At 48.3% G+C, this 27,328-nt stretch overlaps 1 protein-coding gene across 14 annotated transcripts in view; it reads right to left on the bottom strand.

Moving 5' to 3' along the window:
- LOC144610619 (adhesion G protein-coupled receptor L1-like) overlaps positions 1-27,328 on the bottom strand; it is a 455,971-nt gene that overhangs the window by 25,951 nt on the left and 402,692 nt on the right. For 7 of the 14 annotated variants that reach the window (XM_078429454.1, XM_078429459.1, XM_078429456.1 and 4 more), the window contains 2 exons: positions 19,814-19,855; positions 4,860-4,886 (listed from right to left, as the gene is read on the bottom strand). The exons of 5 other annotated variants lie outside the window; for them this stretch is intronic. In XM_078429454.1, the coding sequence (XP_078285580.1) occupies positions 4,860-4,886; positions 19,814-19,855 (69 nt within the window). The remainder of the gene's footprint in view (positions 1-4,859; positions 4,887-19,813; positions 19,856-27,328) is intronic. 2 more of the 14 variants (XM_078429460.1, XM_078429462.1) reach the window with 1 other exon arrangement.

Here is a 27,328-nt window from a genome sequence, read left to right as displayed (position 1 = left end):
CCGAGTCGATGACCTTCTAGCAGCACTCGATGTCAGTCTCCGATTGCTGCTGTCCCTGGGAACAGTCCGTAGATCACAGAGTCCTCTGTGACGGAGCTGCTCGGAATAAATCATGACGGGGACCCCTGCAAAGCTCTCCAGACTCTCTTTGCAAATCCACACTCTGCGAAGACGTGGGCCACCGTCTCCTGGGCCAGCTGCCCTTTCAAATCCTCTTCCAACTCCCACACGCTCCCCACTCAGCCTTCTGCACTGCTAGGGTGAGGGCAAACACAAGCTAGGAGAACAGCGCATCGTGTTCCCTCTGTGTAGTTTAGTTTAGAGATACAGCGCAGAAACAGGCCCTTCGGCCCACAGAATTCAGTACCGACCAGCGATCCCCGCACACTAATACTATCTTGCACACACTAGGGACAATTTCCATTTACACCGAGCCAATTAACCTACAAACCTGTACGTCTTTGGAGTGTGGGAGGTAACCGGAGATCTCGGAGAAAACCCACGCAGGTCACGGGGAGAACGTACAAACTCTGTACAGACAGCACCCATAGTCGGGATCGAACCCGGGTCTCTGGCGCTGTAAGGCAACAACTCTACCGCTGAGCCACTGTGCCGCCCTTGGTCAACAACCTAACTGCACAGACATTGAATTCTCAAGTTTCTGCCAGGAGAAATGCCTGGGTATGGTTCTGTGGACCAAGCAGTTGCCACAGTGTGAGGCTTCATTCTCTCGACACAACAAAGAGTCGTAGCCTAGGTTAGATGGATGAGTCTGAAGAAGGGTCTCGACCCGAAACGGCACCTATTTGTTTTCTCCAGAGACGCTGCCTGACCCACTGAGATACTCCAGCTTTTTGTGTCTATCTTAGATGGATGGTATTTGTGTAGCAGCTGGGTACACCTGAGAAGATAGATAAATGCTGAGTTGCTGCTCCATCATTGACACCTCAGGCCCACCTTTATCAGATGCAGCGAACAGGAGAAGTGCCTGTGCATATATTAACCGCACAGAAGAGACACAGATTAATTCTAATTGCACAGAGCATGGACAGACATAACTTTAACACGATGTTAGTCACGCTCGATCCTGGCTTGTACAGCCCCTGCCCCTGACTTAAATTCCTGCAACACCTTCCCCACACAGTTGGCAGCAGTTCAAGAGGTTGGCTTGTCCTCACCTTCTCCATAGAGTCGTAGACTGATACAGTGTGGAAACAGGCCCTTCAGCCCAACTCGCCCACACCGGCCAACATGTCCCAGCTACACTAGTCCCACCTGCCTGCACTTGGTCCATATCCCTCCAAACTTGTCCTATCCATGTACCTGTCTAACTGTTTCTTAAATGTTGGGATAGTCCCAGCCTCAACTACCTCCTCTGGCAGCTCGTTCCATACACCCACCACCCTCTGTGTGGAAAAATTACCCCTCAGATTCCTATGAAATCTTTTCCCCTTCACCTTAAACCTATGTCCTTTGGTCCTCGATTCACCTACTCTGAGCAAGGGACTCTGTGCATCTACCAGATCTATTCCTCTCCTTACATATAAAATTCTTAAGGGGTTGGAGAGGCTAGATGCGGGAAGATTGTTCCCGATGTTTGGGGAAGTCCAGAACCGGGGGTCACAGCTTAAGGATAAGGAGGAAGTCTTTTAGGACCGAGATGAGAAAACATTTCTTCACACAGAGAGTGGTGAGTCTGTGAAATTCTCTGCCACAGAAGATAGTTGAGGCCAGTTCATTGGCTATATTTAAGAGGGAGTTAGATGTGGCCCTTGTGGCTAAAGGGATCAGGGGGTATGGAGAGAAGGCAGGTACAGGATACTGAGCTGGATGATCAGCCATGATCATATTGAATGGCAGTGCAGGCTCGAAGGGCCGAATGGCCTACTCCTGCACCTATTGTCTATGTTTCTATGATTTTATACACCTCTATAAGATCACCCCTCATCCTCCTGTGCTCCAAGGAAATCCACTATAGCCTATAGCTCAGAACCTCTAGTCCTGGCAACATCCTCGTAAATCTTTTCCCCTTCACCTTAGACCTGTGTCGTCTGGTCCTCGATTCCCTTACTCTAGGTTTGTTCTCACCTTCTGCAGGGATGCTTGGCATGAGAACGTCACTGCAATTTGGCCAAGGGTCCCATTGCTTGTGAAGGGGCAAGAAACAAAATGTTGGATTTGCAATCGCGCTGAGGGAGGGTGCTGTGAAAAACGGGAACAATGCTCTGAACACAGATCCAGTCCCCGCCCAGATGGCCATTGCATGCACAATGTTTCTGATTCGCACTGATCCTTCAGCAGATATCAGGCAGCGTAAATATCGCATTATGCATGAGGAAGAATCCAATATCAATCTATTTTGTTCCTCTCTGTTTACCCTTGGAACAGAAACTCATTTCAGAATCTAAATTGGCCCTTTGAGCACCATTTCCATCCTGAGAGAGTGAACAGATTTTGGGAGGATTGAAACTCAAGGTTTAGTTTGGTTTAGTTTAGAGATACAGTGCGGAAACAGGTCCTTCGACCCACCGAGTCCGTGCCGACCAGCGATCCCCACACATTAACACCATCTTACACGCACTAGGGACAAGTTTGCATATACGCCAAGCCAATTAACCTACAAACCTGTAGGTCTTTGGAGTGTGGGAGGGAACCGAAGATCTCGGGGAAAACCCACGCAGGTCACGGGGAGAACGTACAAACTCCGTACAGACAACGCCCGTGGTCGGGATCGAACCCGGATCTCTGGCGATGTAAGGCAGCAATTCTACCGCTGCGCCACCGTGCTGCCCTCTGCTCTCTCTCTCTCTCTATTCCGAAGTCTCAGTCTGGCCAAATGATAGAATAGCCAGCTGGGTAACTGGACTGAAGCAGGAGAGACAAGCCCTAGTTTGACACCTTCACGTTTTCATCATGAAAGGCTATTTGTATCCTCCTTTCTTTTATCTTTTACTGTATCTGTGGATAGCAGTATTTGGAGAGGGAATTCGATGACCAAGGACCATAGAATCACAACACAAAGGAGGCCCTTTGTGTCGATTTAGACTTTTTGTGGAGTTAATGGACCCAACCTTGCATCTTTTTTCTTTTCAGCATGTTATGCAATTCCTTTTTAAAGGTCACATCTGAATCTACTTTAACTGCCCTCTCTGAGAATGCATTCCCGGTCACCACACTTTAGAAATGCAGCTTAGAAACAGGCCCTTCGGCCCACAGAGTCCGTGCTGACCAGCGATCACCCTGCACACTAACCTGCACACACGAGGGACAATTTTACAACTTACTACAACCCTGTATATCTTTGGAGTGTTGGAGGAAACCGGAGCACCCGGAGAAAACCCACGCAGGTCACGGGGAGAACGTACAAAGTCCGTTCAGACAGTACCTGTAGTCAGGATCGAACCTGGGTCTCTGGCCGTTGTGCCACTGTGCTGCCCTCTCTCCCTGCAATTACCTTGAGCATCATTACTCTGGACACTGATACCCCTGTAAAACCTGTCCCATTTGCTTGACAGAAACTTCATGATTCTGAGGAGCTCTATTAAATTTTGCCTTTCTCCTCATCTTTTGCCTTTCTCCTCCGCTGTGCATTTCCCCCTCAATAACTGCAGCCTCTCCAAAGACATACAAGTCTGTAGGTTAATTGGATTGGTATAATTGTAAATTGTCCCTAGTGTGTGTAGGATAGCGTTAGCGTGCGGGGATCGCTGGTCGGTGCAGACTCGGTGGGCCGAAAGTATGGTTGCCAACTTCCTCACTCCCAAATAAGGGACAAAAGGTGACGTCACCGCCCCGCGGCCCACGTGACCTCACCCAGCCAGCGGCCATGTGCTCCCGCTCCACTAATGGCGGCCGCCCGGGCCGGGAGGCGGGTTACTACGCAATCTCCGTTAGGCGACACCCGGGCCTCCAGGCCTACAGTGTCCGGGCCTACAGTGGTTCCCGGGCCTACAGCGGCCCCCAGGCCTACAGTATCCGGGCCTACAGCGTCCGGGCCTACAGCGCCCCCGGGCCTAATACGGGACAAGGGCGGTCCCATACGGGACAAACCAATGTGGCCCAATAAATGGGATGTCCCGGGTAATACGGGACAGTTGGCAACCCTAGCCGAATTTCCGCACAGTATCTCTAAACTAAACAAAACAACAGAAATCTTTTATTTCTGATACCATTTCTTCTGTCCTCTCTCCAAGACCTTGTCATCCTTCCTAAGTGTCAGGGTCAGAGCTGGATGCAACCTTTCAGCCATTGTAACTTGCACACCAAACCCACCACTAAGCCCACAGGTTCAGGGGGTTATATTCACTGGCATTTAGAAGGATGAGAGGGGATCTTATAGAAACATATAAAATTCTTAAGGTATTGGACAGGCTAGATGCAGGAAAAATGTTCTCGATGTTGGGGGAGTCCAGAAGCAGGGGTCACAGTGTGAGAATAAGGGGTCGGCCATTTAGGACGGAGATGAGGAAACACTTTTTGACTGAGGTGAAACTGAGGTGACAAGGAACTTTTTCACCCAGAGAGTTGTGGATCTGTGGGATTCTCTGTCACAGAAGGCAGTGGAGGCCAATTCACTGGATGAATTCAAGAGAGAGTTAGATTTAGCTCTTAGGGTTAACAGAATCAAGGGAGATGGGGAGAAAGCAGGAACGGGGTACTGATTATGGATGCTCAGCCATGATCATATTGAATGGCGGTTCTGGCTTGAAGGGCCGAATGGCCTACTCCTGCACCTGTTTTCTATGTTTCATCAGTACTACATGGAGCAGAGGGGGGTTGAAGTGTGGGTCATGACAGGATTTGAGACGGGTGAGCACCGAATGCTCTAGCTGTTGAAACATTGCAACACTAGATCTTACTTGAGAAACGGTTTGTCCTCCTCATATCTACAGAAGCAAAGAAAAGAGGTTCCATTAGAAAAGGCACCAGTGGAGACAATCACATCAACACTTGTGCAATGGCTCTGTGTAACCCAAGTCCCAGTCAGTCCGCACCAAACACAAGGCGCCCCATTACTGCCTCCACAAACTCTAACATGAGTGAATCTTGCTCATGTGAATCTTGCAGCGGTTTTCTGGATAGTTAGAAGGTTGACACATCGCCTCATTAAAATTTTCTGAATATTACAAGGCCTGGATAGAGTGGATGTGGAAAGGATATTTCCACTGGTGGGACAGTCGAGGACCAGAGGCCACAGCCTCAGAATAAAAGGATGCACCTTGAGAAAGAAGTTGAGGAAGAATTAATTTCGTCATTCTTTAGGGTGGTGAATCTGTGGAGGCCAAGTCAGTGTATATATTTAAGGCCTTTGGCCCAACTTGCCCACACCTGCCAACATGTCCCAGCTACACTAGTCCCACTTGCCAGCATTTGGTCCATATCCCTCCAAACTTGTCCTATCCATGTACCTGTCTAACTGTTTCTTAAATGTTGGGATAGTCCCAGCCTCAACTACCTCCTCTGGCAGCTCGTTCCATACACCCATCACCCTTTGTGTGAAAAAGCTCCCCCTCAAATTCTTATTAAATCTTTTCCCGTTCACCTTAAACCTATGTCTTCTGGTCCTCGATTCACCTACTCTGTGCATCTACCCGATCTATTCCTCTCATGATCTTGTACACCTCTTTAAGATCACCCCTCATCCTCCTGCACTCCATGGAATAGAGTCCCTGCCTACTGAAAGTCTGCCTATAGCTCAGAGCCTCTAGTCCCGGCAACATCCTCGTAAATCTTCCAGCTTGACAACATATGGAGCCTGAAAATCATAAGAGTGCCATTTGGGCCATTCTAGACATGATGGGTTATTCAGAGAGTTTTAGGTTTGTTTTAGTTTTAGAGATACAGCGCGGAAACAGGCCCTTTCGGCCCACCGGGTCCGCGCCGACCAGCGATCCCCGCACACTAACACTATCCTATACCCACTAGGGACAATTTTTACATTTACCAAGCCAATTAACCTACAAACCTGCACGTCTTTGGAGTGTGGGAGGAAACCGAAGATCTCAGAGAAAACCCACGCGGGTCACGGGGAGAACGTACAAACTCTGTACAGACAGCACCCTTAGTCGGGATCGAACCCGGGTCTCCGGCGCTGCATTCGCTGTAAGGCAGCAACTCTACCGCTGCGCCACCGTGCCGCACAAAGCTTTGCAACCAGCCTTCCCTCAACCAGTCCCGTTAATATTTACCATTCAAGTTCACACCAAATTTCTATTTGGAAATTATTACTGAATATACTTCCACCACCTGGTGGTGCAGTGCATTCCAGATCACAGCAACCTACTGAGATAAAAAATACCGATGCCCAATCATTTGTAGTTCCCTTGAACTTTACGTGCCTATGTTAGAATCCCCCCCCCCCTTAATCTTCATCTATGGAGACCAACTGCAACCTGTCCAGGTAACTCAAGACCAGTATCACTGTTACCAATGGAGCAAATCTCCTCAAGATCCTCTCTAAGACTGCAAAATTCTCCCAAGAATGCCGTGTTCAAAAATTGACCGCAATGCACTAGGTGAGGTTTAGTTTAGTTTAGTTTAGTTTAGAGATACAGTGCGGAAACAGGCCCTTTCGGCCCACTGGGTCCGCGCCGACCAGCGATCCCCGCACATTAACACCATCCTATACCCACGAGGGACAATTGTTACATTTACCAAGACAATTGACCTACAAACCTGTACGTCTTTGGAGTGTGGGAGGAAACCGAAGATCCCGGAGAAAACCCACGCAGGTCACGGGGAGAACGTACAAACTCCGTACAGACAGCGCCCGTAGTCGGGATCGAACCCGGGTCTCCGGCGCTGCATTCGCTGTAAGGCAGCAACTCTACCGCTGAGCCATCGTGAGGTCTGCCGAGGGATTTATAAAGGTTAAGGATGGTGTTTGGGAACTGTGATCCTGGCCTGGGCTGTATTACATATTACAGTGCACCAATTACTGTGTCTGTGGTGGATATAAAAACTACAGGCTACCTGTGGATAGACCAAGGGTACAGCTAAGGTAGACACAAATGCTGGAGTAACTCAGTGGGACAGGCAGCATCTCTGGAGAGAAGGAATGGGCGACGTTTTGAGTCAACATTGAAGAAGGGCCAGGTTGGGTCTGAAGAAGGACCTCGACCTAAAGCGTCACCCATCTATTCCAGAGATGCTGCCTGTTCCGCTGAGTTACTCCAGCATTTTGTGTCTATCCTCGGTGTAAACCAGCATCTGTAGTTCCTTCCCCCACACCAAGTGAACGGTTGTTGGATATGCACCAGAGTGGGCTGTCCTGGATTGTGCAGACATTTCATAGATTCACCTCTCTTCTCCCTCTCAATTGAATACATTTTGAGGTTTTCTGAGGAGAGTAATCTGTTTAGAACCATGCTATATCTATCCATGAGCCGCTGATGAGAGTGCAGAGGGTGTTTCACATTGTACCTTAGCTGGGTTGCCAACTGTCCCGTATTAGCCGGGACATCCCGTATTTTGGGCTACATTGGTTTGTGCCGTACGGGACCGCCCTTGTCCCTACTAGGCCCAGACGGCGCGGTAGGCCCGGACACTGTAGGTTCGGATACTGTAGGCCCAGACACTGCAGGCCTGGACACTGTAGGCCCGTACACTGTAGGCCCGGACACTGTAGGCCCGTACACTGTAGGTGCGGACACTGTAGGCCCAGACACTGTAGGCCCGGACACTGTAGGCCCATACACTGTAGGCCCATACACTGTAGGCCCGGACACTGTAGGCCCGGACACTGTAGGTGCGGACACTGTAGGCCCGTACACTGTAGGCCCGGACACTGTAGGCCCGTACACTGTAGGCCCAGACACTGTAGGCCCGGACACTGTAGGCCCGGACACTTAGGCCCGGACACTTAGGCCCGGACACTTAGGCCCGGACACTGTAGGTGCGGACACTGTAGGCCCAGACACTGTAGCCCGGGGGCCACTGTAGTCCCGGACAGTGTAGGCCCAGGCGCCACCTAACGGAGGTTGCGTCGCAACCCGCCTCCCGGCCCGGGCGGCCGCCATTGGTGGAGCGGGAGCACGTGGCCGCTGGCTGGGCGAGGTCACGTGGGGCGCGGGGCAGTGACGTCACCTTCTGTCCCTTATTTGGGAGTGAGAAAGTTGGCAACCCTACCTCTGCGACTCACGTCAAGCAGTTAATACTGCTGCCCAAAAGTAAAAATGGTTCAAAATAAACTACAAGATTTAAAAATATATAACGTTCTGAAAACCCCCCCCAGATTTCAACAACTGAAGTAATGCGTTGAACTTGCAGTGATTCCAATGTTGTTTAAGTTGTTGACGTAATGGCCAAACCTCATTCAATATGATGGCATTGTTCACTGGAGCAATCCAGTTGTTAGCTGGGAACCACTTTAATCTTGACATCATTTGAGATGTCAGGACAGCAGAGCGGTTTAATAACGTTAGCACTAGTCTTCCTGTTGAGGCTCTCCCATTCTTACTGGACCATTCCATGAACCATTGCTGAAGTCCTGGGTCATCCCTGCACCCTCTCCACTGTGGCCCAGTGTCTGCTCCAACAATGTGTCAGGGTCACCTGAAGCTACATTGATGAGGCCAAAAATAACGTGTGGAAAATCCGCAGGAACAGAGAAGGCTTTGAAACAAGCACGGCTGTCAAGAGCAGAATGCGTGACCTCCGTCAACTAAAGCATTTAGGGTGGCACGGTGGCGTGGCGGTAGAGTTGCTGCCTTACAGCGCCAGAGACCTGGGTTCCATCCTGACTACGTATACGGAGTTTGTACGTTCTCCCCGTGACCTGCGTGGGTTTTCTTCGGGATCTCCGGTTTCCTCCCACTCTCCAAAGACGTGCAAGTTTGCAGGTTAATAGGCTTGGTATAATTGTAAATTAGAAACATAGAAAATAGGTGCAGGAGGAGACCATTCGGCCCTTTGAGCCAGCACCGCCAATCATTGTGATCATGGCTGATCATCCACAATCAGTACCCCGTTCCTGCCTTCTTCCCATATCCCTTGATTCCACTAGCCCCTAGAGCTCTATCGAACTCTCTCTTAAATCCATCCAGTGAATTGGCCTCCACTGCCTTCTGTGGCAGAGAATTCCACAAATTCACAACTCTCTGGGTGAAAAGGTTCCTTCTCACCTCAGTTTCACCTCAGTCACACTGTCACTGGCGTGTGTGGGGTAGTGCTAGTATGTGGGGATCACTGGTCGGTGCGGACTCAGTGGGCTGAAGGGCCTGTTTCCGCGCTGTATCACTAAAGTAAATTAAACTAAACAGTAGGCCGCTGGGAAAAACACCATCACCAATCTCTTTCTTGTTCTCTATCCTAAACTGGACATAGAGCCATTCTGCTGGTGGCCACTGGGTCTGAACCAGGAAGTCTCCATCCAACAGCATTGAAAGATTCTGCAGAAGTGTCCCAAACCAAACAATGTCACTTAGCCATGTTCTCCAGAGATGCTGTCTGACCTGCTGAGTTACTCCAGCACTCTGCACCTTTTCCAGCATTGGCAGAGTGCCCTTACTGTGCAGATCACAGTTGTCCAAGAATGCCCACAACCTCAAAGCAACGAGACATGGGCCATGAAATACCAGTCTTGTCAGTGACTCCTATATCCTAAGAGGGTGGCACAGTGGCTCGGCGGTAGAGTTGCTGCCTTACAGCGCCAGAGACCCAAGTTCGATCCTAACCACGGGTGCTGTCTGTGTGGAGTTTGTACGTTCTCACTGCGACCATGTGAGTTTTCCCCGGGTGCTCCAATTTCCTCCCACATCCCAAACATGCAGGTTTGTGGGCTAATTGGCCTCGGTAAAATTGTAAATTGTCCTTAGTGTGTAGGATGGTGCTAGTGTACAGGGTGATCGCTGGTCGGCGTGGACTTGGTGGGCTGTTTTCCTCACTGTATCTCTCAAGTCTAAAGTAAATAATACTTACAGCTTGTTGTGCGTGATGCAAATTATTCTACCAGGAGATTTGTATTATTGCACTGGATTCCTTTAAGGTTATACTTGCAGCAAAGTGAGAGAGCTGCATCAAAAGACTAAATAATGCGACTGCTAAATTCAATCCGTCTGCTACCAGCTCCATGTTACAACTTTGCTTTGGAACTGATGTGATCGTGAAGTTAGACTAGCCTCGTCTTCCTGGGAAAGGGAATGACAAGGGCAGGTCCAATCGAGATGTTCAGAATAATGTTGAGTGTCAGATGATGGAATAAGGAGAAAGTGTATCTCCTTGAGAAAGGTATTTCTCCTGACCAGAGATATAGATTAAAGATAGATGAGAAAGAGAGATGTTTTTTTAACCATGAGAGGTCATCACCTGGGAAGCATTGCTTCCAAGAGGTTGCATAACTAGATTTAATTTTAACTTTCATGGGACAGATGGATGTGGAAAGGATGCTTCCACTAGTGGGAGTGTCTAGGAGCAGAGGCCACAGCCTCAGAATTAAAGGGCGGCCTTTTAGGAAGGAGATGAGAAGAAATTTCTTTAGTCAGAGGGTGGTGAATCTGTGGAATTCATTGCCACAGAAGGCTGTGGAGGCCAAGTCAGTGGATATTTTTAAGGCAGAGATAGATAGATTCTTGATTAGTACGGGTGTCAGGGGTTGTGGGGAGAAGGCAGGAGAATGGGGTTAGGAGGGAGAGATAGATCAGCCACGATTGAATGGTGGAATAGACTTGATGGGCCGAATGGCCTAATTCTACACCCCTTCCTTATGAACTTATGACCTTGTGAACTGAGAAGGAACAAGTTACTGAGTTATTCACAAAATGCTGGAGTAACTCAGCAGGTCAGGCAGCATCTCGGGAGAGAAGGAATGGGTGATGTTTCGGGTCGAGACCCTTCTTCAGACTGAGTTACTGAGATACAGGAATGGGCTGAATGAGATGGCCCCACCAAAGAGGCATGGTATGCTGAATGGTCTCTTTCTACGCTGTAACATTCCACCATTCCCAGTGATTTCCCCGAGCCCACAGTTGCGAAGGCCAGTTGGGTTACACAGACACATTGAGCACAGACCACACAGCAAAATATTGATAATCAGCAATGAGAGTGAAATGTGAGATTGCATTACGGAAACACCTGTCCACTCACTCCAAAGGCGGCATCAACAAGCAATAAGCAACTCAAACCTGGGGCTTCTTGCCAATACACTCTTTAAGGCTTTTTGAAAAAAAAAAACTTAACTTTTCTTTTCAATTAATTTTTCCATTCCACTTGTCCGAACGGCGGCACGGTGGCGCAACGGTAGAGTTGCTGCCTTACAGCGCTTGAGACCGGGTTCCATCCCGACTACAGGTGCTGTCCGTACGGAGATTAGTAAGGGGTTGGACACGTTAGAGGCAGGAAACATGTTCCCAATGTTGGGGGAGTCCAGAACAAGGGGCCACAGTTTAAGAATAAGGGGTAGGCCATTTAGAACGGAGATGAGGAAAAACATTTTCAGTCAGAGAGTTGTGAATCTGTGGAATTCTCTGCTTCAGAAGGCAGTGGAGGCCAATTCTCTGAATACATTCAAGAGAGAGCTGGATAGAGCTCATAAGGATAGCGGAGTCAGGGGCTATGGGGAGAAGGCAGGAACGGGGTACTGATTGAGAATGATCAGCCATGATCACATTGAATGGCGGTGCTGGCTCGAATGGCCTCCTCCTGACCTATTGTCTATTGTCTATTGTCTATTGAGTTAGTATGTTTGACCGCGTGGGTTTTCCCCGAGATCTTCGGTTTCCTCCCACACTCCAAAGACGTCCAGGTATGTAGGAAAATTGGCTTGGTAATGTGTAGTAGGATAGTGTTACTATGCGGGGATCGCTGGTAGGCGTGGACCCGGTGGGCCGAAGGGCCTGTTTCCGCGCTGTATCTCTACGCTAAACGCTGCTGGAGGAACTCACTGTGGTCAGGCAGCATCTGTGGAGGGAGATGGACCGACGACATCTTGGGTCGGGACCCTACTTCAGAATGCTGGAGTAGAGGGGAGATGGCTGGTAGAGAAAGGCGAGGGGAAGGGATGGGAGCAAGAGTTGGCAAGTGATAGGATCCAGGTGAGGAGGGGCTGATTGCCTGATGAGTCAGGTGGGGGAGAGAAGGGTGGAGATAGTAACTGAGGCTGGAGGTGATCGGTGGAGAAGGCAAAAGGGTGAAAATGGATCTAAGAGGAGAGGAAGGCGCAGAGTGAAATGTAGAACCAGGGGGAGCAATGGTGGTAAAAAGGAACGGGATGGGGTGGAGAGGGGGGAGAAAAATGAGGGAACCAGAGCAAGGTGAGGTGGTTAGGAAAATAACTGCAGTTGCTGGTTCAAATTGAAGGTAGACACAAAATGCTGGAGTAACTCAGCGGGTCAAGCAGCATCTCAGGAGAGAAGGAATCTGTGTGTGTGCATGTTTCTGTATGTGTGTGTGTGTGTGTGTGTGTATGAGCTTTTGTGTGTGTGTTTGTGTGTGTGTGTGTGCGTGTATGTGTGTGTGAGTGGTTTTGTGTGTGCGTGTGTGCATGTGTGTGTGTGTGTGCGTGTGCCTGTGTGTGTGCATGTGTGTGTGCGTGTGCATGTGTATGCATGTGCGTGTGTGTGTGTGTGTGCGTGTGTGCGCATGTGTGCGCGTGTGTGTGTGTGTGTGTGTGTGTGTGCCTGTGTGTGTGCGTGTGCCTGTGCGTGTGCCTGTGCGTGTGTGAGTGGTTTTGTGTGTGCGTGTGTGTGTGTGCGTGTGTGCGCATGTGTGTGCGTGTGTGTGTGTGAGTGGATTTGTGTGTGCGTGTGTGTGTACGTGTGTGCGCGTGTGTGTGCATGTGTGTGTGGGTCTGTTTTCTAGGCTGTTCACCTTGTGCCTCTGTTTTTCTCTCTGTGATGTGATGGGCTTGTTAATCAAACCAAATATTGATCAAGACTGCTACATTGTGCCATCGCCTCGTTGCAGTTGGATGTAGTGAAACGGACACACGCATTCCGACAAACACAAACACTCCACATTGAACCCACCAACTCACACTCTCCCTCCACATATGACGCAAGGTTGGAACTACATGAAGCATGGTTTTGCCTTGCCTGCTGCCAGCTGGCACAGGATCCACTGGTGAATGACCATTTATCTCCAGTGGCAGAGACTGGGGTGGGATAGAGGAGGAGGGAGTTAGCTGGATACTATCTTCTGGTCCAAAGGATGACCACAGTAGGAGAATCACCCTGATCACAATGTGGAAATTCTCCACACTGATAAGGCAGCAACCACTCCAGAAGGATTTGCTGCCTTTGTTGCTATTGAGGGCGTGCAGCGTAGGTTTACTAGGTTAATTCCCGGAATGGAGGGACTGTCATATGTTGAAAGACTGGAGCGACTAGGCTTGTATACACTGAAATTTAGAAGGATGAGAGGAGATCTTATTGAAACATATAAGATTATTAAGGGGTTGGACACGTTAGAGGCAGGAAACATGTTCCCAATGTTGGGGGAGTCCAGAACAAGGGGCCACAGTTTAAGAATAAGTGGTAGGCCATTTAGAACTGAGATGAGGAAAAACTTTTTCAGTCAGAGAGTTGTGAATCTGTGGAATTCTCTGCCTCAGAAGGCAGTGGAGGCCAATTCTCTGAATGCATTCAAGAGAGAGCTAGATAGAGCTCTTAAGGATAGCGGAGTCAGGGGGTATGGGGAGAAGGCAGGAACGGGGTACTGATTGAGAATGATCAGCCATGATCGCATTGAATGGCGGTGCTGGCTCGAAGGGCCGAATGGCCACCTCCTGCACCTATTGTCTATTGTCTATTGTCTATTTTAACCAGCTGTGTGCCGAATGGGAGAGTCAGGAACAAGGGGACACATCTACTATATACGGAGCCGGCCTTTAAAATTAAGGTGCGTAGGAATTTCTTCTTTAGTTTACTTTAGAGATACAGCGCGGAAACACCGAGTCCAACCGACCAGAAGCCACCCCGTACACAAACACTATCCTACACTCACTGGGGGCAATTTACACTTTTTACCGAAGCCAATTAACCTGCAAACCTGTACGTCTTTTGGAATTTGGGAGGAAACCGGAGCACCCGGAGGAAAACCAGACGGGCACAGGTAACACGCACAAACTCCCTGCAGACAGCACCCTTAGTCAGGATCGAACCTGGTTCCCTAGCACTGTAAGGCGGCAGCTCCAGCGCTCTCGAATGCATTCAAGAGAGAGCTGGATAGAGCTCTTAAGGATAGCGGAGTCAGGGGGTATGGGGAGAAGGCAGGAACGGGGTACTGATTGAGAATGATCAGCCATGATCACATTGAATGGCTGTGCTGGCTCGAAGGGCCGAATGGCCTACTCCTGCACCTATTGTCTATTGTGCCACCGTGCTGCCCAGAGGCCAGTGAATCTCACGGATTCTCTGCCCCAGAGAGTAGCTGAGGCCAGGTCATTAGACAAATTTCAGGTGAAAACAATCATTTGTAAGATTGACGCATTGAGGGGTCTGTGGAAATGGCACAGAGGAGGAGCTGAGGGGAGTGTAAATCAGCCATGACGGTTTTCAATGGTGGGCCATCCTCGAGGGGCCGAGTGGTCTACTGATGCTCCTGTTTTCTGGTTTTGTTGAGAGGGAGCAGAAATAATCAGTGCCAACTTCCCCTCACCAACCCTTCTGGCCACTTACTAGGTAACACTAGACCCAACAAAAACTCATATAGTATATTGTAGGAGTACAATGAGCAGCAGTTGGAAGACCAGCTATGGGGTTGGCAGCCTACGTTCATAAGTTCTAGGAGCATGCAGCCCATCGATTCAAAACCGCCATTCAATCACGGCTGATCTATCTCTCCCTCCTTCCTAATCCCATTCTCCTGCCTTCTCCCCATAACCCCTGACACCCGTACTAATCAGGAACATGACAGTCTCTGCCTTAACAATATCCATTGACCTGGCCTCAGGATCACCCATCCTTCTCCCAGTGAGCGGTCAGTCAGGAATGGGTGATAAATGGATAGGAGGCAAGGCTCAATAATGCTTCACACCTGCCCTCAGTGTGCTACATTAATTTTTCATGCAGCAGGACAGGGAGATCTTCACATGACTTCAGCAAGGATCTCACTCTCTCTAATTTAGTTAAGGGTGGTGGGTGGATGGAACACGCTGCCAGAGGAGGTAGTTGAGGCAGGGACTATCCCAATGTTTAGGAAGCAGTTGGACAGGTACATGGATAGGACAGGTTTGGAGGGATATGGGCCAAACGCAAACAGGTGGGACTAGTGTAGCTGGGATATGTTGGCCGGTGTGGGCAAGTTGGGCTGAAGGGCCTGTTTCCACACTCATGGAATGAACTGTTGAAGAACAGGGAGGCACGGTGGCGCAGCGGTAGAGTTGCTGCTTTACAGCGAATGCAGCGCCGGAGACCTGGGTTCGATCCCGACTACGGGCGCCGTCTGTACAGAGTTTGTACGTTCTCCCCGTGACCTGCGTGGGTTGTCGCCGAGATGTTTGGTTTCCTCCCACACTCCAAAGACGTACAGGTTTGTAGGTTAATTGGCTTGGTATAAATGCAAAAATTGTCATATCATATCATATCATATTTCATATCATATCATATATATACAGCCGGAAACAGGCCTTTTCGGCCCTCCAAGTCCGTGCCGCCCAGTGATCCCTGTACATTAACACTATCCTACACCCACTAGGGAAATTTTTTTTAACATTTACCCAGCCAATTAACCTACATACCTGTACGTCTTTGGAGTGTGGGAGGAAACCGAAGATCTCGGAGAAAACCCACGCAGGTCACGGGGAGAACGTACAAACTCCTTACAGTGCAGCACCCGTAGTCAGGATCGAACCTGTCTCCGGCGCTGCATTCGCTGTAAAGCAGCAACTCTACCGCTGCGCTACCGTGCCGCCCTAGTGGGTGTAGGATAGTGTTGGTGTGCGGGGATCGCTGGGCGGCACGGACCCGGTGGGCCGAAGGGCCTGTTTCCGCGCTGTATCTCTAAACTAAAAACTAAACATGGGGAAAATGGACAGGTACAAGTGGAAGAACAAACATGAAAGATAGTGGAGGCAAATTATGGGGCATGAATAGCACCGACGAGCTAATGGAACACACTCTTGGTTTCCGTTGTGTGAAAGTCTGTCATTCTTTCCATTTTGCCGACCTCTCTGTTAAAAAGCCTTAAGGAGTCCAGGGAGCCCCAGATACTTAGCAAGCATTTACAGAAAAGTCGTCAGCCTTGCAATTATATAAAAAAGCTTGATGTACGAGTACTGTACAACATGTCCACAAGATGCTGTAGATTAGCGTGAGCACCAAATGCTTCATGTTCCTGTAGTGTCCCTCTTACTACAGTGGTCTTGCCTGTTTGAGCTCTTTATGCACTTTTCCAAAGCTTAGTTCTCACAGAGAGAATCCACACCAAAGGTTATGGAATAGAAGACTTAGGTGAGTAGATGGGAGTTAAAATGGAGATTGTAGGTGGGTTGAGGGGCTGATATGGCTCCTTGTGAAATCTAGATGCTGATGTTTATTCCCATGTGAGGGGTATTGCTGGACGGACAAAAGGAGACACCGAATGCTGGAGTAACTCAGCGGGTCAGGCAGCATCTCGGGAGAGAAGGAATGGGTGATGTTTCGGGCCGAGACCCCTCTTCAGACTGATCTGAAAGGATCAGGAAGGATGAAAGGTGATACTGGTCCACTCTGGAAGTGGGGGTCAGCTGTGGGATTATTACAGCGGTCTGTACAATGATATTCATGGCTGGGTCACTCCACATCATGACCAGTGGCTGGACGTAGCAGAGGACAAATGGACGTAGTGCTGGAGAAGACAATACAAAGCCTGGAGTAGAGCAACCAGGATGAGATTGGTCATAGTCAACTCAGGTCAGTGACTCGAGGAAAGGGATGGAATTGGTTGTCACAGTTTGGAGTGGTACAGCTAAATGTCACTGAGGATAAAGTAGGCAAGGAAACACCACCTTGGGCATGGAGGTAGAAGATAAGAATAAATCCTGGATGATTCACCTGGCAATGGTACAACACGTCCATAAGATGCTACAGATTTGAGGAAGGATATTCTTCCTATTGAGGGCGTGCAGCGTAGGTTTAATAGGTTAATTCCCGGAATGGCGGGACTGTCATATGTTGAAAGACTGGAGCGACTAGGCTTGTATACACTGGAATTTAGAAGGATGAGAGGAGATCTTATCGAAACGTATAAGATTATTAAGGGGTTGGACACTTTAGAGGCAGGAAACATGTTCCCAATGATGGGGGAGTCCAGAACAAGGGGCCACAGTTTAAGAATAAGGGGTAGGCCATTTAGAACGGAGATGAGGAAAATCTTTTTCAGTCAGAGAGTTGTGAATCTGTGGAATTCTCTGCCTCAGAAGGCAGTGGAGGCCAATTCTCTGAATGCATTCAAGAGAGAGCTGGATAGAGCTCTTAAGGATAGCGGAGTCAGGGGGTATGGGGAGAAGGCAGGAACATGGTATTGATTGAGAATGATCAGCCATGATCACATTGATTGGCGGTGCTGGCTCGAAGGGCCGAATGGCCTCTTCCTGCACCTATTGTCTATTGTCTATTAGCGTAAGCACCAAATAAGAGTGTGAAAACGTGACATGTTGGGATGCATTGGTATAAAAGGTGGATAGCAAAGTGCAGTCCCAACCCAACTGCTCCAGGAGAGCAACATGATGTGATGCACCTGAACCTAGACTGCCTTCAGACGCTTGGTTTTGAATCATTGCCACTTTTCCGACTCTGCAATGAAGTCCTGACTCCTGGCACCGGTCACTGACCCAAAGTGACCCCTCCAACGTTCAGTACAGATTGCTCCCATTGACACTTTCCCCTGGTCTGAAGAAGGGTCTCGACCCAAAACTCCATCCATCCTTTTTCTCCAAAGATGCTGCCTAACCCGCTGAGATACTCCGACACTTCAAAAGGTCTAGGAGCAGAATTAGGCCATTTGGCCCATCAAGTCTACTCTACTCTGCCATTCTATCATGGATGATCTATCTCTCCCTCTCAATCCCATTCTCCTGCCTTTTCCTCGTAACCCCTAATCAACTTTGTGTCTATCTTCCCTGTATTGACTGTGTGCCAGATCTACTCTGGACTGTGTCACCTCTGGGTGGAGAGACCACTTGTCTAGTAGTCATGAATGGGTCAGAAGCTGCCCTTTTGACCGTAGCATCTTGAAGCACACCATCTACTGTACACGGACCTGCTTGGTCGGACAATGGGTGGGCTGCAGGTTAGTGCAGTGAGACCATGTATTTGGGACCACAGGCTCGTTGCCCATTGTTTGATGTGGACATCGAGAGTGAGGACCATGAAGCATGTGGTTAGTTAATGACCTGGTGACCAGTAACACATTAACTTTTCATCAGAACTGCCAACATTGCCGATTGCTCAAGAATGAACCTTCTGAGGACGCACAACCCTGACTGCAACGCATTCCCAACAGGAGAAATGGTTTTTGTAAAACAATCCCCTCAAGGATGGGTGAGGAACAGATTCACACACAATTCTGGATCCAGATTCTGAGTTGTTACATTCCTGACCTTTGATAAGATCGCGGATCACTGGATAATGTCCACAAAACCACTGGATTATGTCGGAACCACTGGATTATGAGACCGTTCCACTAGATTATGTCGAGGAACCACTGGATTATGTCCACGAACCGCTGGATTATGAGCACTGGATTATGTCTAGGGACCGCTGGATTATGTCCATGAACCACTGGATTATGACCATTCCACTGGATGTCTAGGGACCACTGGATTGTGTCTAGTGAACTGGATTATGTCCATTCCACTGGATTGTGACCATTCCACTGGATATGTCCAGGGACCACTGGATTATGTCTAGGGACCACTGGATTATGTCCATGAACCACTGGATTGTGACCATTCCACTGGATTATATCTAGGGACCACTGGATTATGTCCAGGAACCATTGGATTATGTCCAGACATCTGGACTGTGAGCCCATGAACCACTGGATTATGAGACCCACTGGATTACAAGGGACCACTAGATTATCAGTCCAAGAACCACTGATTATAAATCCCGGAACCACTGGATTATGTTTCGGGACCACTGGATTATGTCGGGTGTGACTACGGGTGCTGCACTGTAAGGAGTTTGTACGTTCTCCCCGTGACCTGCGTGGGTTTTCTCCGAGATCTTCGGTTTCCTCCCACACTCCAAAGACGTACAGGTATGTAGGTTAATTGGCTGGGTAAATGTAAAAATTGTCCCTAGTGGGTGTAGGATAGTGTTAATGTACGGGGATCGCTGGGCGGCACGGACTTGGAGGGCCGAAAAGGCCTGTTTCCGGCTGTATATATATGATATGATATGTCCTGGAACCACTGGATTTTCAGTCCATGAACCACTGGATCATGTTTCAGGACCAGTGGAATATGTCCATGAACCACTGGATTATGTTTTGGGACCACTGGATTATGTCCAGGAACCACTGGATCGTGTTTCAGGGCCACTGGATTGTCAGTCCATGAACCACTGGATTACGAGTCTAGGGACCACTGGACTATGTGTGCGGCATAACTGGATGCTCTGTCGTGGGTTACGTGTGCGATGGCTATTATTCAAGGGAACAGGGAAGCTGGTGGAAACAAAAGAGACACATCCAGGTGATGTTGACCCTGAGCAGAATCAGGTTTTAACTGGACGTTACTCCAGGGAATAGTTCCAATGATAGCCAGTGATGTGGCAGAGAAATGGCCCCAAATGCAGGCACCTTGGATCCAGCTCTGTGTGTTAACCAATGTTCCGTGATGTGGAATAATGAGGAAGACAAGCTCTCAACTTAAAGCACTGGTTGGTTTTCTTACCCAGGCAAATCCATACTATAGTAGCCATCACATATGGGGTAACTAGCAAGCATGAAAATTAATAGGAAAAGGGGAAAAAGGGAGAGGGAGACAAGAAGGACGATATAGTTAACTTACTCTGAACATGCAGCATGCAGCAGCAGTAGCTTGGGCAAGAGTTGGCCCATCCACAAACTCCCAGCTCCCAGCAACTTCCAGACTTTAAACAAATATCCATGGTTAAACTCAAAGCAGGGCCGATGGATTGTTCACGAGGCAACTGGGCAGCAGGCTCACTGGACCTACAAGCCCAGGTGCGAGAGATAGCCCTGTAGTGGATGATCACCCACCACCAGGGCACAGGTACTGGATCAGGAAAGGCCTGAGCTTATATTCACTGGGCTAATAGTCACTGGGCTAATAGTCACTGGGCTAATAATCACTGGGCTAATAGTCACTGGGCTAATACACACTGGGCTAATAGTCACTGGGCTAATAGTCACTGGGCTAATAGTCACTGGGCTAATAGTCACTGGGCTAATAGTCACTGGGCTAATAATCACTGGGCTAATAATCACTGGGCTAATAGTCACTGGGCTAATACACACTGGGCTAATAGTCACTGGGCTAATAGTCACTGGGCTTATATTCACTGGGCTAATAGTCACTGGGCTAATACACACTGGGCTAATAGTCACTGGGCTAATAGTCACTGGGCTAATAGTCACTGGGCTAATAGTCACTGGGCTAATAGTCACTGGGCTAATAGTCACTGGGCTAATAGTCACTGGGCTAATAGTCACTGGGCTAATAGTCACTGGGCTAATACACACTGGGCTAATACACACTGGGCTAATACACACTGGGCTAATAGTCACTGGGCTAATAGTCACTGGGCTTATATTCACTGGGCTAATAGTCACTGGGCTAATACACACTGGGCTAATAGTCACTGGGCTAATAGTCACTGGGCTAATAGTCACTGGGCTAATAGTCACTGGGCTAATAGTCACTGGGCTAATAGTCACTGGGCTAATAGTCACTGGGCTAATAGTCACTGGGCTAATACACACTGGGCTAATAGTCACTGGGCTAATAGTCACTGGGCTAATATTCACTGGGCTAATATTCACTGGGCTAATACACACTGGGCTAATACACACTGGGCTAATAGTCACTGGGCTAATAGTCACTGGGCTTATAGTCACTGGGCTAATAGTCACTGGGCTAATAGTCACTGGGCTAATAGTCACTGGGCTAATAGTCACTGGGCTTATATTCACTGGGCTAATAGTCACTGGGCTAATAGTCACTGGGCTAATAGTCACTGGGCTAATATTCACTGGAATTTAGAAGGATGAGAGGGGATCTTATAGCAACAGATAACATTCTTAAGGGATTGGACTAGAGGCAGGAAGATGTTCCCCATGTTGGGGGAGTCCAGACCCTTCTTCAGGCTGTTACATTGATGTAACACAACCCACTGGCCCATTTGGCCCATCAAGTCCACTCCGCCATTCAATCATGGCTGATCTATCTCTCCCTCCCTCCTAACCCCATTCTCCTGCCTTCTCCCCATAACCCCTGACACCCGCACTAATCAAGAATTAATCTATCTCTGCCTTAAAAATATCCATTGACTTGGCCTCCACATCTATTGGTTTGTTGCCAATTGTTACAGTGAAACCTCTGCTCTTGACTTCTTTCCCCAGGGTGACTGGGGAAGGTGATGAGTTCCACAGAGTGCGGGTCAGGCAGCATCTCTGGAGAACATGGATAGGTGACGTTTCACAGAGTGCTGGAGTAACTCAGCGGGTCAGGCAGCATCTCTGGAGAACATGGATAGGTGACATTTCCCAGAGTGCTGGAGTAACTCAGCGGGTCAGGTAGCATCTCTGGAGAACATGGATAGGTGACGTTTCACAGAGTGCTGGAGTAACTCAGCGGGTCAGGCAGCATCTCTGGAGAACATGGATGGGTGACGTTTCACAGAGTGCTGGAGTAACTCAGCGGGTCAGGCAGCATCTGTGGAGAACATGGATGGGTGACGTTTCACAGAGTGCTGGAGTAACTCAGCGGGTCAGGCAGCATCTCTGGAGAACATGGATAGGTGACCGACATGAAACGTCACTTACCCTGACCCGCTCAGTTACTCCAGCATTTTGTGTATTTCCTTGGTAAACCAGCACCTGCAGTTCCTTGTTATTACAATATTCCACATGTTACATGTTTTGAACCTAGGATTGTTGAGCAGGGAGGGAGCAAGGCCATTCAGATAGACACAAAATGCTGGAGTAACTCAGTGGGACAGGGACATGCTATCTCTTCATTGTTGTCACCTTCTCCGAGCTAACAATGGTCTATTCTACATTTTCCTTGATCTCCTCTCCACCCACTTTGATTTCTCGTTTTCACCTTACACTTCCTTATCTCTGTATCCTCCTCTCTCCTCTCAGTCTGAAGAAGGGTCTCAAACCGAAACACCACCCATTCCTTCTCTCCAGAGATGCTGCCTGACCCGCGGAGTTACTCCAGCATTTCGTGTTTATCTTCGCTTTAAACCAACATCTGCAGTTCCTTCCGACTCAAGTCTTTTCAGAGGTAAGACATACACCGATGAGCCAAAACATTATGACCACCTGCCTAATATGCTGTTGGTCCTCCGTGTGCCACGAAAACAGCGCTGACCTGCTGAGGCATGGACTCTACAAGACCCCTGAAGGTGTCCTGTGGTATCTGGCACCAAAACATTAACAGCACCCCACAAGCCTTGCCATTTCAGAGATGCTCTGACCCAGTCGTCTGGCCATAACAATTTGGCCCTTGTCAAAGTCGCTCAGGTCTTTACTCCTGCATCAAACACATCAACTTCAAGAACTGACTGTTCACTTGCTGCCTAATATATCCCACCCTTTGACAGGTGCCATTGTAACAAGATAATCAATGTTATTCACTTCGCCTGTCAGTAGTCATAATGTTTTGGCTGATCGGTGTAAATGGGAGAAGGTCAGAGAAATGGAACCAGCCTTTGTAAGCTGCAGTGAGAGCTACCATCTACTGGTGACGGCTGGCACTGCAGCCAGCTCAGTTTCTCCAGGAACCAAGCAAGGTGGACCTCACGGTTCAAAGTCCAACACTGAACAAAATACTGCAGAACCAACCCTAGATTCCCCTACTGGGACGAATCCATGACCTTAAAGGATTCAGTAGAAACCGCAAAGCCCTGAAATGTTTCAAATGGAATCTGCAATGTGAACCATTGGTTTGCAATGGTTCACATTGTAAACCATGTGTTTGGTTATAACACATATAACCATCAATGCACCAGCATTGATCCAATTGCTCGTCTCCATTGCCGATTGAGAATGAGCTTTTCTGGGTTATGGAATCATAGAATAGAGGAACAGGCCATTCAGCCCAACTCATCCATGCCAGCCAAGGAGCCTATCTAAACCTATCCCATTTGTTTGCATTTGACCCATATCGCTCCAAATCTTGACACACATGGGTGCTTGTCTGTATGGAGTTTGTACGTTCTCCCCATGACCTGCGTGGGTTTTCTCCGAAATCGAAAAAGTTATCCTCTCCATGTACCTATCCATGTAGGGCGGCACGGTAGCGCAGCGGTAGAGTTGCTGCTTTACAGCGAATGCAGCGCCGGAGACGCAGGTTCGATCCTGACTACGGGTGCTGTGGACTGTAAGGAGTTTGTACGTTCTCCCCGTGACCTGCGTGGGTTTTCTCCGAGATCTTCGGTTTCCTCCCACACTCCAAAGACGTACAGGTATGTAGGTTAATTGGCTGGGTAAATGTAAAAAAGATTGTCCCTAGTGGGTGTAGGATAGTGTTAATGTATGGGGATCACTGGGCGGCACAGACTTGGAGGGCCGAAAAGGCCTGTTTCTGGCTGTAGATATATGATATGATATGATAAATGTTTCTTAAACGTTGGGATAGTCCCAGCCTCAACTACCTCCTCTGGCAGCTTGTTCCATACACCCACCACCCTTTGTGTGAAAGAGTTACCCCTCAGATTCCTATGAAATCTTTTCCCCTTCACCTTAAACCTATTTCCTCTGGTCCTCGATTCCCCTACTCTGGGCAAGAGACTCTGTGCATCTACCCTCTCATGATTTTATACACCTCTATAAGATCACCCCTCATCCTCCTGCGCTCCAAGGAATAAAGTCCCAGTCTACTCAACCTCTCCCGAAAGCTCAAACATTCTAGCCCTGGCAACATCCTCGTAAATCTTCTCTGTACACTTTCCAGCTTGACAACATCTTTCCTGCAACAATATCCTATTATCCTCATCCATGACTTATTATTAAACGTTAGCCATTATTTGCATTGGCCCCGATATTTCCTAGTTGCTTTTGCCTTTTGGCACGTTTAAATCCCCCCAGTGTGTGTTCCTGATCTCCATTGGCATCAGTAGAGCTGTTGAGTATTGCTTTTGAACAGGTCTTGTCAATCGAAGATAGACACAAAATGCTGGAGTAACTCAGCGGGATAGGCAGCATCTCTGGAGAGAAGGAATGGGTGGAGACCCTTCTTCAGACCCAAAACGTGGCCCATTCCTTCTCTCCAGAGATGCTGCCTGTCCCGCTGAGTTACTCCAGCTTTTTGTGTCTATCTTCAGTTTAAACCAGCAGCTGCAGTTCCTTCGTACAAAGTTCTTGTCAATCCACAGGCAGATTTGCCCAATTTATCTACCAGGCTTTGCTCTGTTGAAGCCAGTTCAACCTATACCTCGACTCTCCGCGGATGCGTTGCATATGTTACACGTTGAACCTATTCATATTCTGATCACAGTTGGACTAACCTTCAGTCAATGAACATAAGGTTGCTAGCAAACCCTGCCTCTGTACTTAATTACAAACTCTACCAGCAGCTGCCCCCTAATGCCAAGCACAAACTGTTGCAAAGTATTATACCAAACATTCTCAACAGTAACCATTCTTCAACTATTTAGTTTTAGGATGTGGGCTTTTCAATGGGCCATGGGAAGGTGGTAGTGAGTCTCCAATTTAAACCTTGGTAGTCATTCGAGTGAAGGCAATCACCCAAGGGGGGCTAATTGAAACGTACAGAATAGTGAAAGGCTTGGATAGAGTGGATGTGGAGAGGATGTTTCCACTGGTGGGAGAGTCTAGGACTAGAGATCACAGCCTCAGAATTAAAGAACGTTCTTTTAGAATGGAGATGGGGAGGAATTTCTTCAGTCAGAAGGTGGCGAATCTGTGGAATTCATTGCCACAGAAGGCTGCTGAGGCCAAGTCAGTGGATATATTTAAGGCACAGATAGGTTGATTCTTGATTAGTACAGGTGTCAGGGGTTATGGGGAGAAGGCAGGAGAATGGGGTTCGGAGGGAGAGATAGATCAGCTATGATTGAATGGTGGAGTAGACTTGATGGGCCGAATGGCCTAATTCTACTCCTATCCCTCATGAACCTTTGAACTGTCACTGCTTTGCATTGACACTCTGCAACAGGTCCCAAGGTCCAGTTTCAACCCAAAATGTTGTCAATTTCTCCCCAACCCCCCCCCCCCCCCCCCCCCCCCCACAGATACTGACTTACACACTGGGCTTGTCAATCAGATGATTTGTTGCAGAAACACATAACTGCAGATGCTGCTTTACACAAAAGGACACAAAATGCTGGCGTATGGCAGCTGGTCAAGCTGCATCTCTGGAGAACGTGGATAGATAACGTTTTGAGTTGGGTCCCTTCTTTGCTGATCTTGATTCCAGCATCTGGACCTCTAATGTTTCCACCAACGTGATTTAGTTTCAGTGAAATCAATATTATGTTCCATAGTTGGAAAAAAAAAGGTTTTAGCATCGTGGTTTTCCTCCCAGCGGGCAGTTTTGGCCCAACCACATCTTCCACAAACTTCCTTCCCTGACGGGCATTATGAAGGACAGCTTGGTAGTTTCAAAGTCCCCATCCCTGATACTAGTATTATTTTCCAGATCACTGAATGAGCTGAAGTTAACCTCCCAACCACAATGGTGGGGTTTAAACTTGCACCTCCAGATTGTCTATCCAAGTAGTAGATTGTCTATCCAAGTATCTGGATTTCCAAACTAGTATCACAACTAACAAAATATTTTGTGGTAGCTAACCAATCTCCATTAAACAAAAATGGGGAGAAGGCAGGAGAATGGGGTTGTGAGGGAAAGATAGATCAGCCATGATTGAATGGTGGAGTAGACTTGATGGGCCGAATGGTCTAATTCTGCTCCTATAACTTATGAACCATGGCTAACATTGTAGCTGTCTATTCACTAAAAGCAGCAATCAACAAACTAACCTCTAATACTGACCATCAAAATACCACCAAGGGAATGTAGAGATTCATCCTCATGCATGTGGACTGGTTCCACCACGATGCACTACAGAACGTACAGTACAGGAGATCCTTCTTCCCTGTGGCTATCAAACTACTACTCCTCCCCCTTCTATCATGGGGTAGACTGAGATTGATTCCCCCCTCCCCCCCCAATCTTTGCACATCCCCAATCCGTTCCACTCGTCACTTTAATTTCATGTTTCATGTATCTTGTGTTTTATGACCAATTTCCCTCCTGGGATAAATAAAGTTCTATTGTATCGTACTGCATCGTATATAATGCATGCACACTAATCTTCACGGCAGAAATTAGATTTGGAAAGTGCTGAGCAATGCCAGGATCATGCTGTTCGAAATGATGGAAACAATTCTACTCCAACAATCAACCACTCATTGCAAAATGAATATTACACAAATCCCATTTAACTTTCCCCACGCTCCCAACAATTCTTCCCACATCCTCTCACATTCAACGACAGTGAGTGGGCCAATTAACCCAGCAAATCCCATGTCTTTGCTGATATCTGTTTTGGATGGCTTCTAAGTTGGCGCCCAACCCAGACGACTGTTTGCGTGCTAACCACAGAAGCAGACCTACAATCACACATTACAATCACTCCACATACTTAAATCTCTACTCCTACAGCAACATTTATTTTTCCCTTACCATATCACAGTAAACGCCTCGATTGTAATCATGTATTGTCTTTCCGCTGACTGGTTAGCACGCAACAGAAGAGCTTTTCGCTGTACCTCGGTACACGTGACAATAAAGAAAACTGACTGACTTTGGGACGTGGGAGGAAACCGAAACACTCGGAGGAAACCCATGCGGTCATAGGGAGAACGTGCAAACTCCACCCAGACAACTCTACCGCTGTGCCACCGCGCCACCCAATCGTGATGAACTGTCCACCAAAGAATAAGACTTCCCTCAGATCTGAAATGTCTACATTTGGCAGGAAGAGGCCACAAACAGAGAAAATGCCAGAGTCCCATCACTGTGACAAAGTGCTACCACGCAGTCAGCCTTACAGTGCCCAGAGCCTCGTTTAGCCCGTAAATTGTTTGACACATTAGTGAGTCATGCTTGTTTAATGAGCTGAACGCCACATGCCAATATAAAGCTAGACTGATTTTCACAGCCAGGCCACAGGTCTACAGCAGATGAAATCCT

The sequence above is a fragment of the Rhinoraja longicauda genome, chromosome 37, assembly GCF_053455715.1.
Source record: "Rhinoraja longicauda isolate Sanriku21f chromosome 37, sRhiLon1.1, whole genome shotgun sequence".
Lineage (NCBI taxonomy): Eukaryota > Metazoa > Chordata > Chondrichthyes > Rajiformes > Arhynchobatidae > Rhinoraja > Rhinoraja longicauda.
The sequence above is the reverse complement of the archived record's forward strand: the minus strand, read 5'-3'. Positions and strand labels throughout refer to the sequence as shown.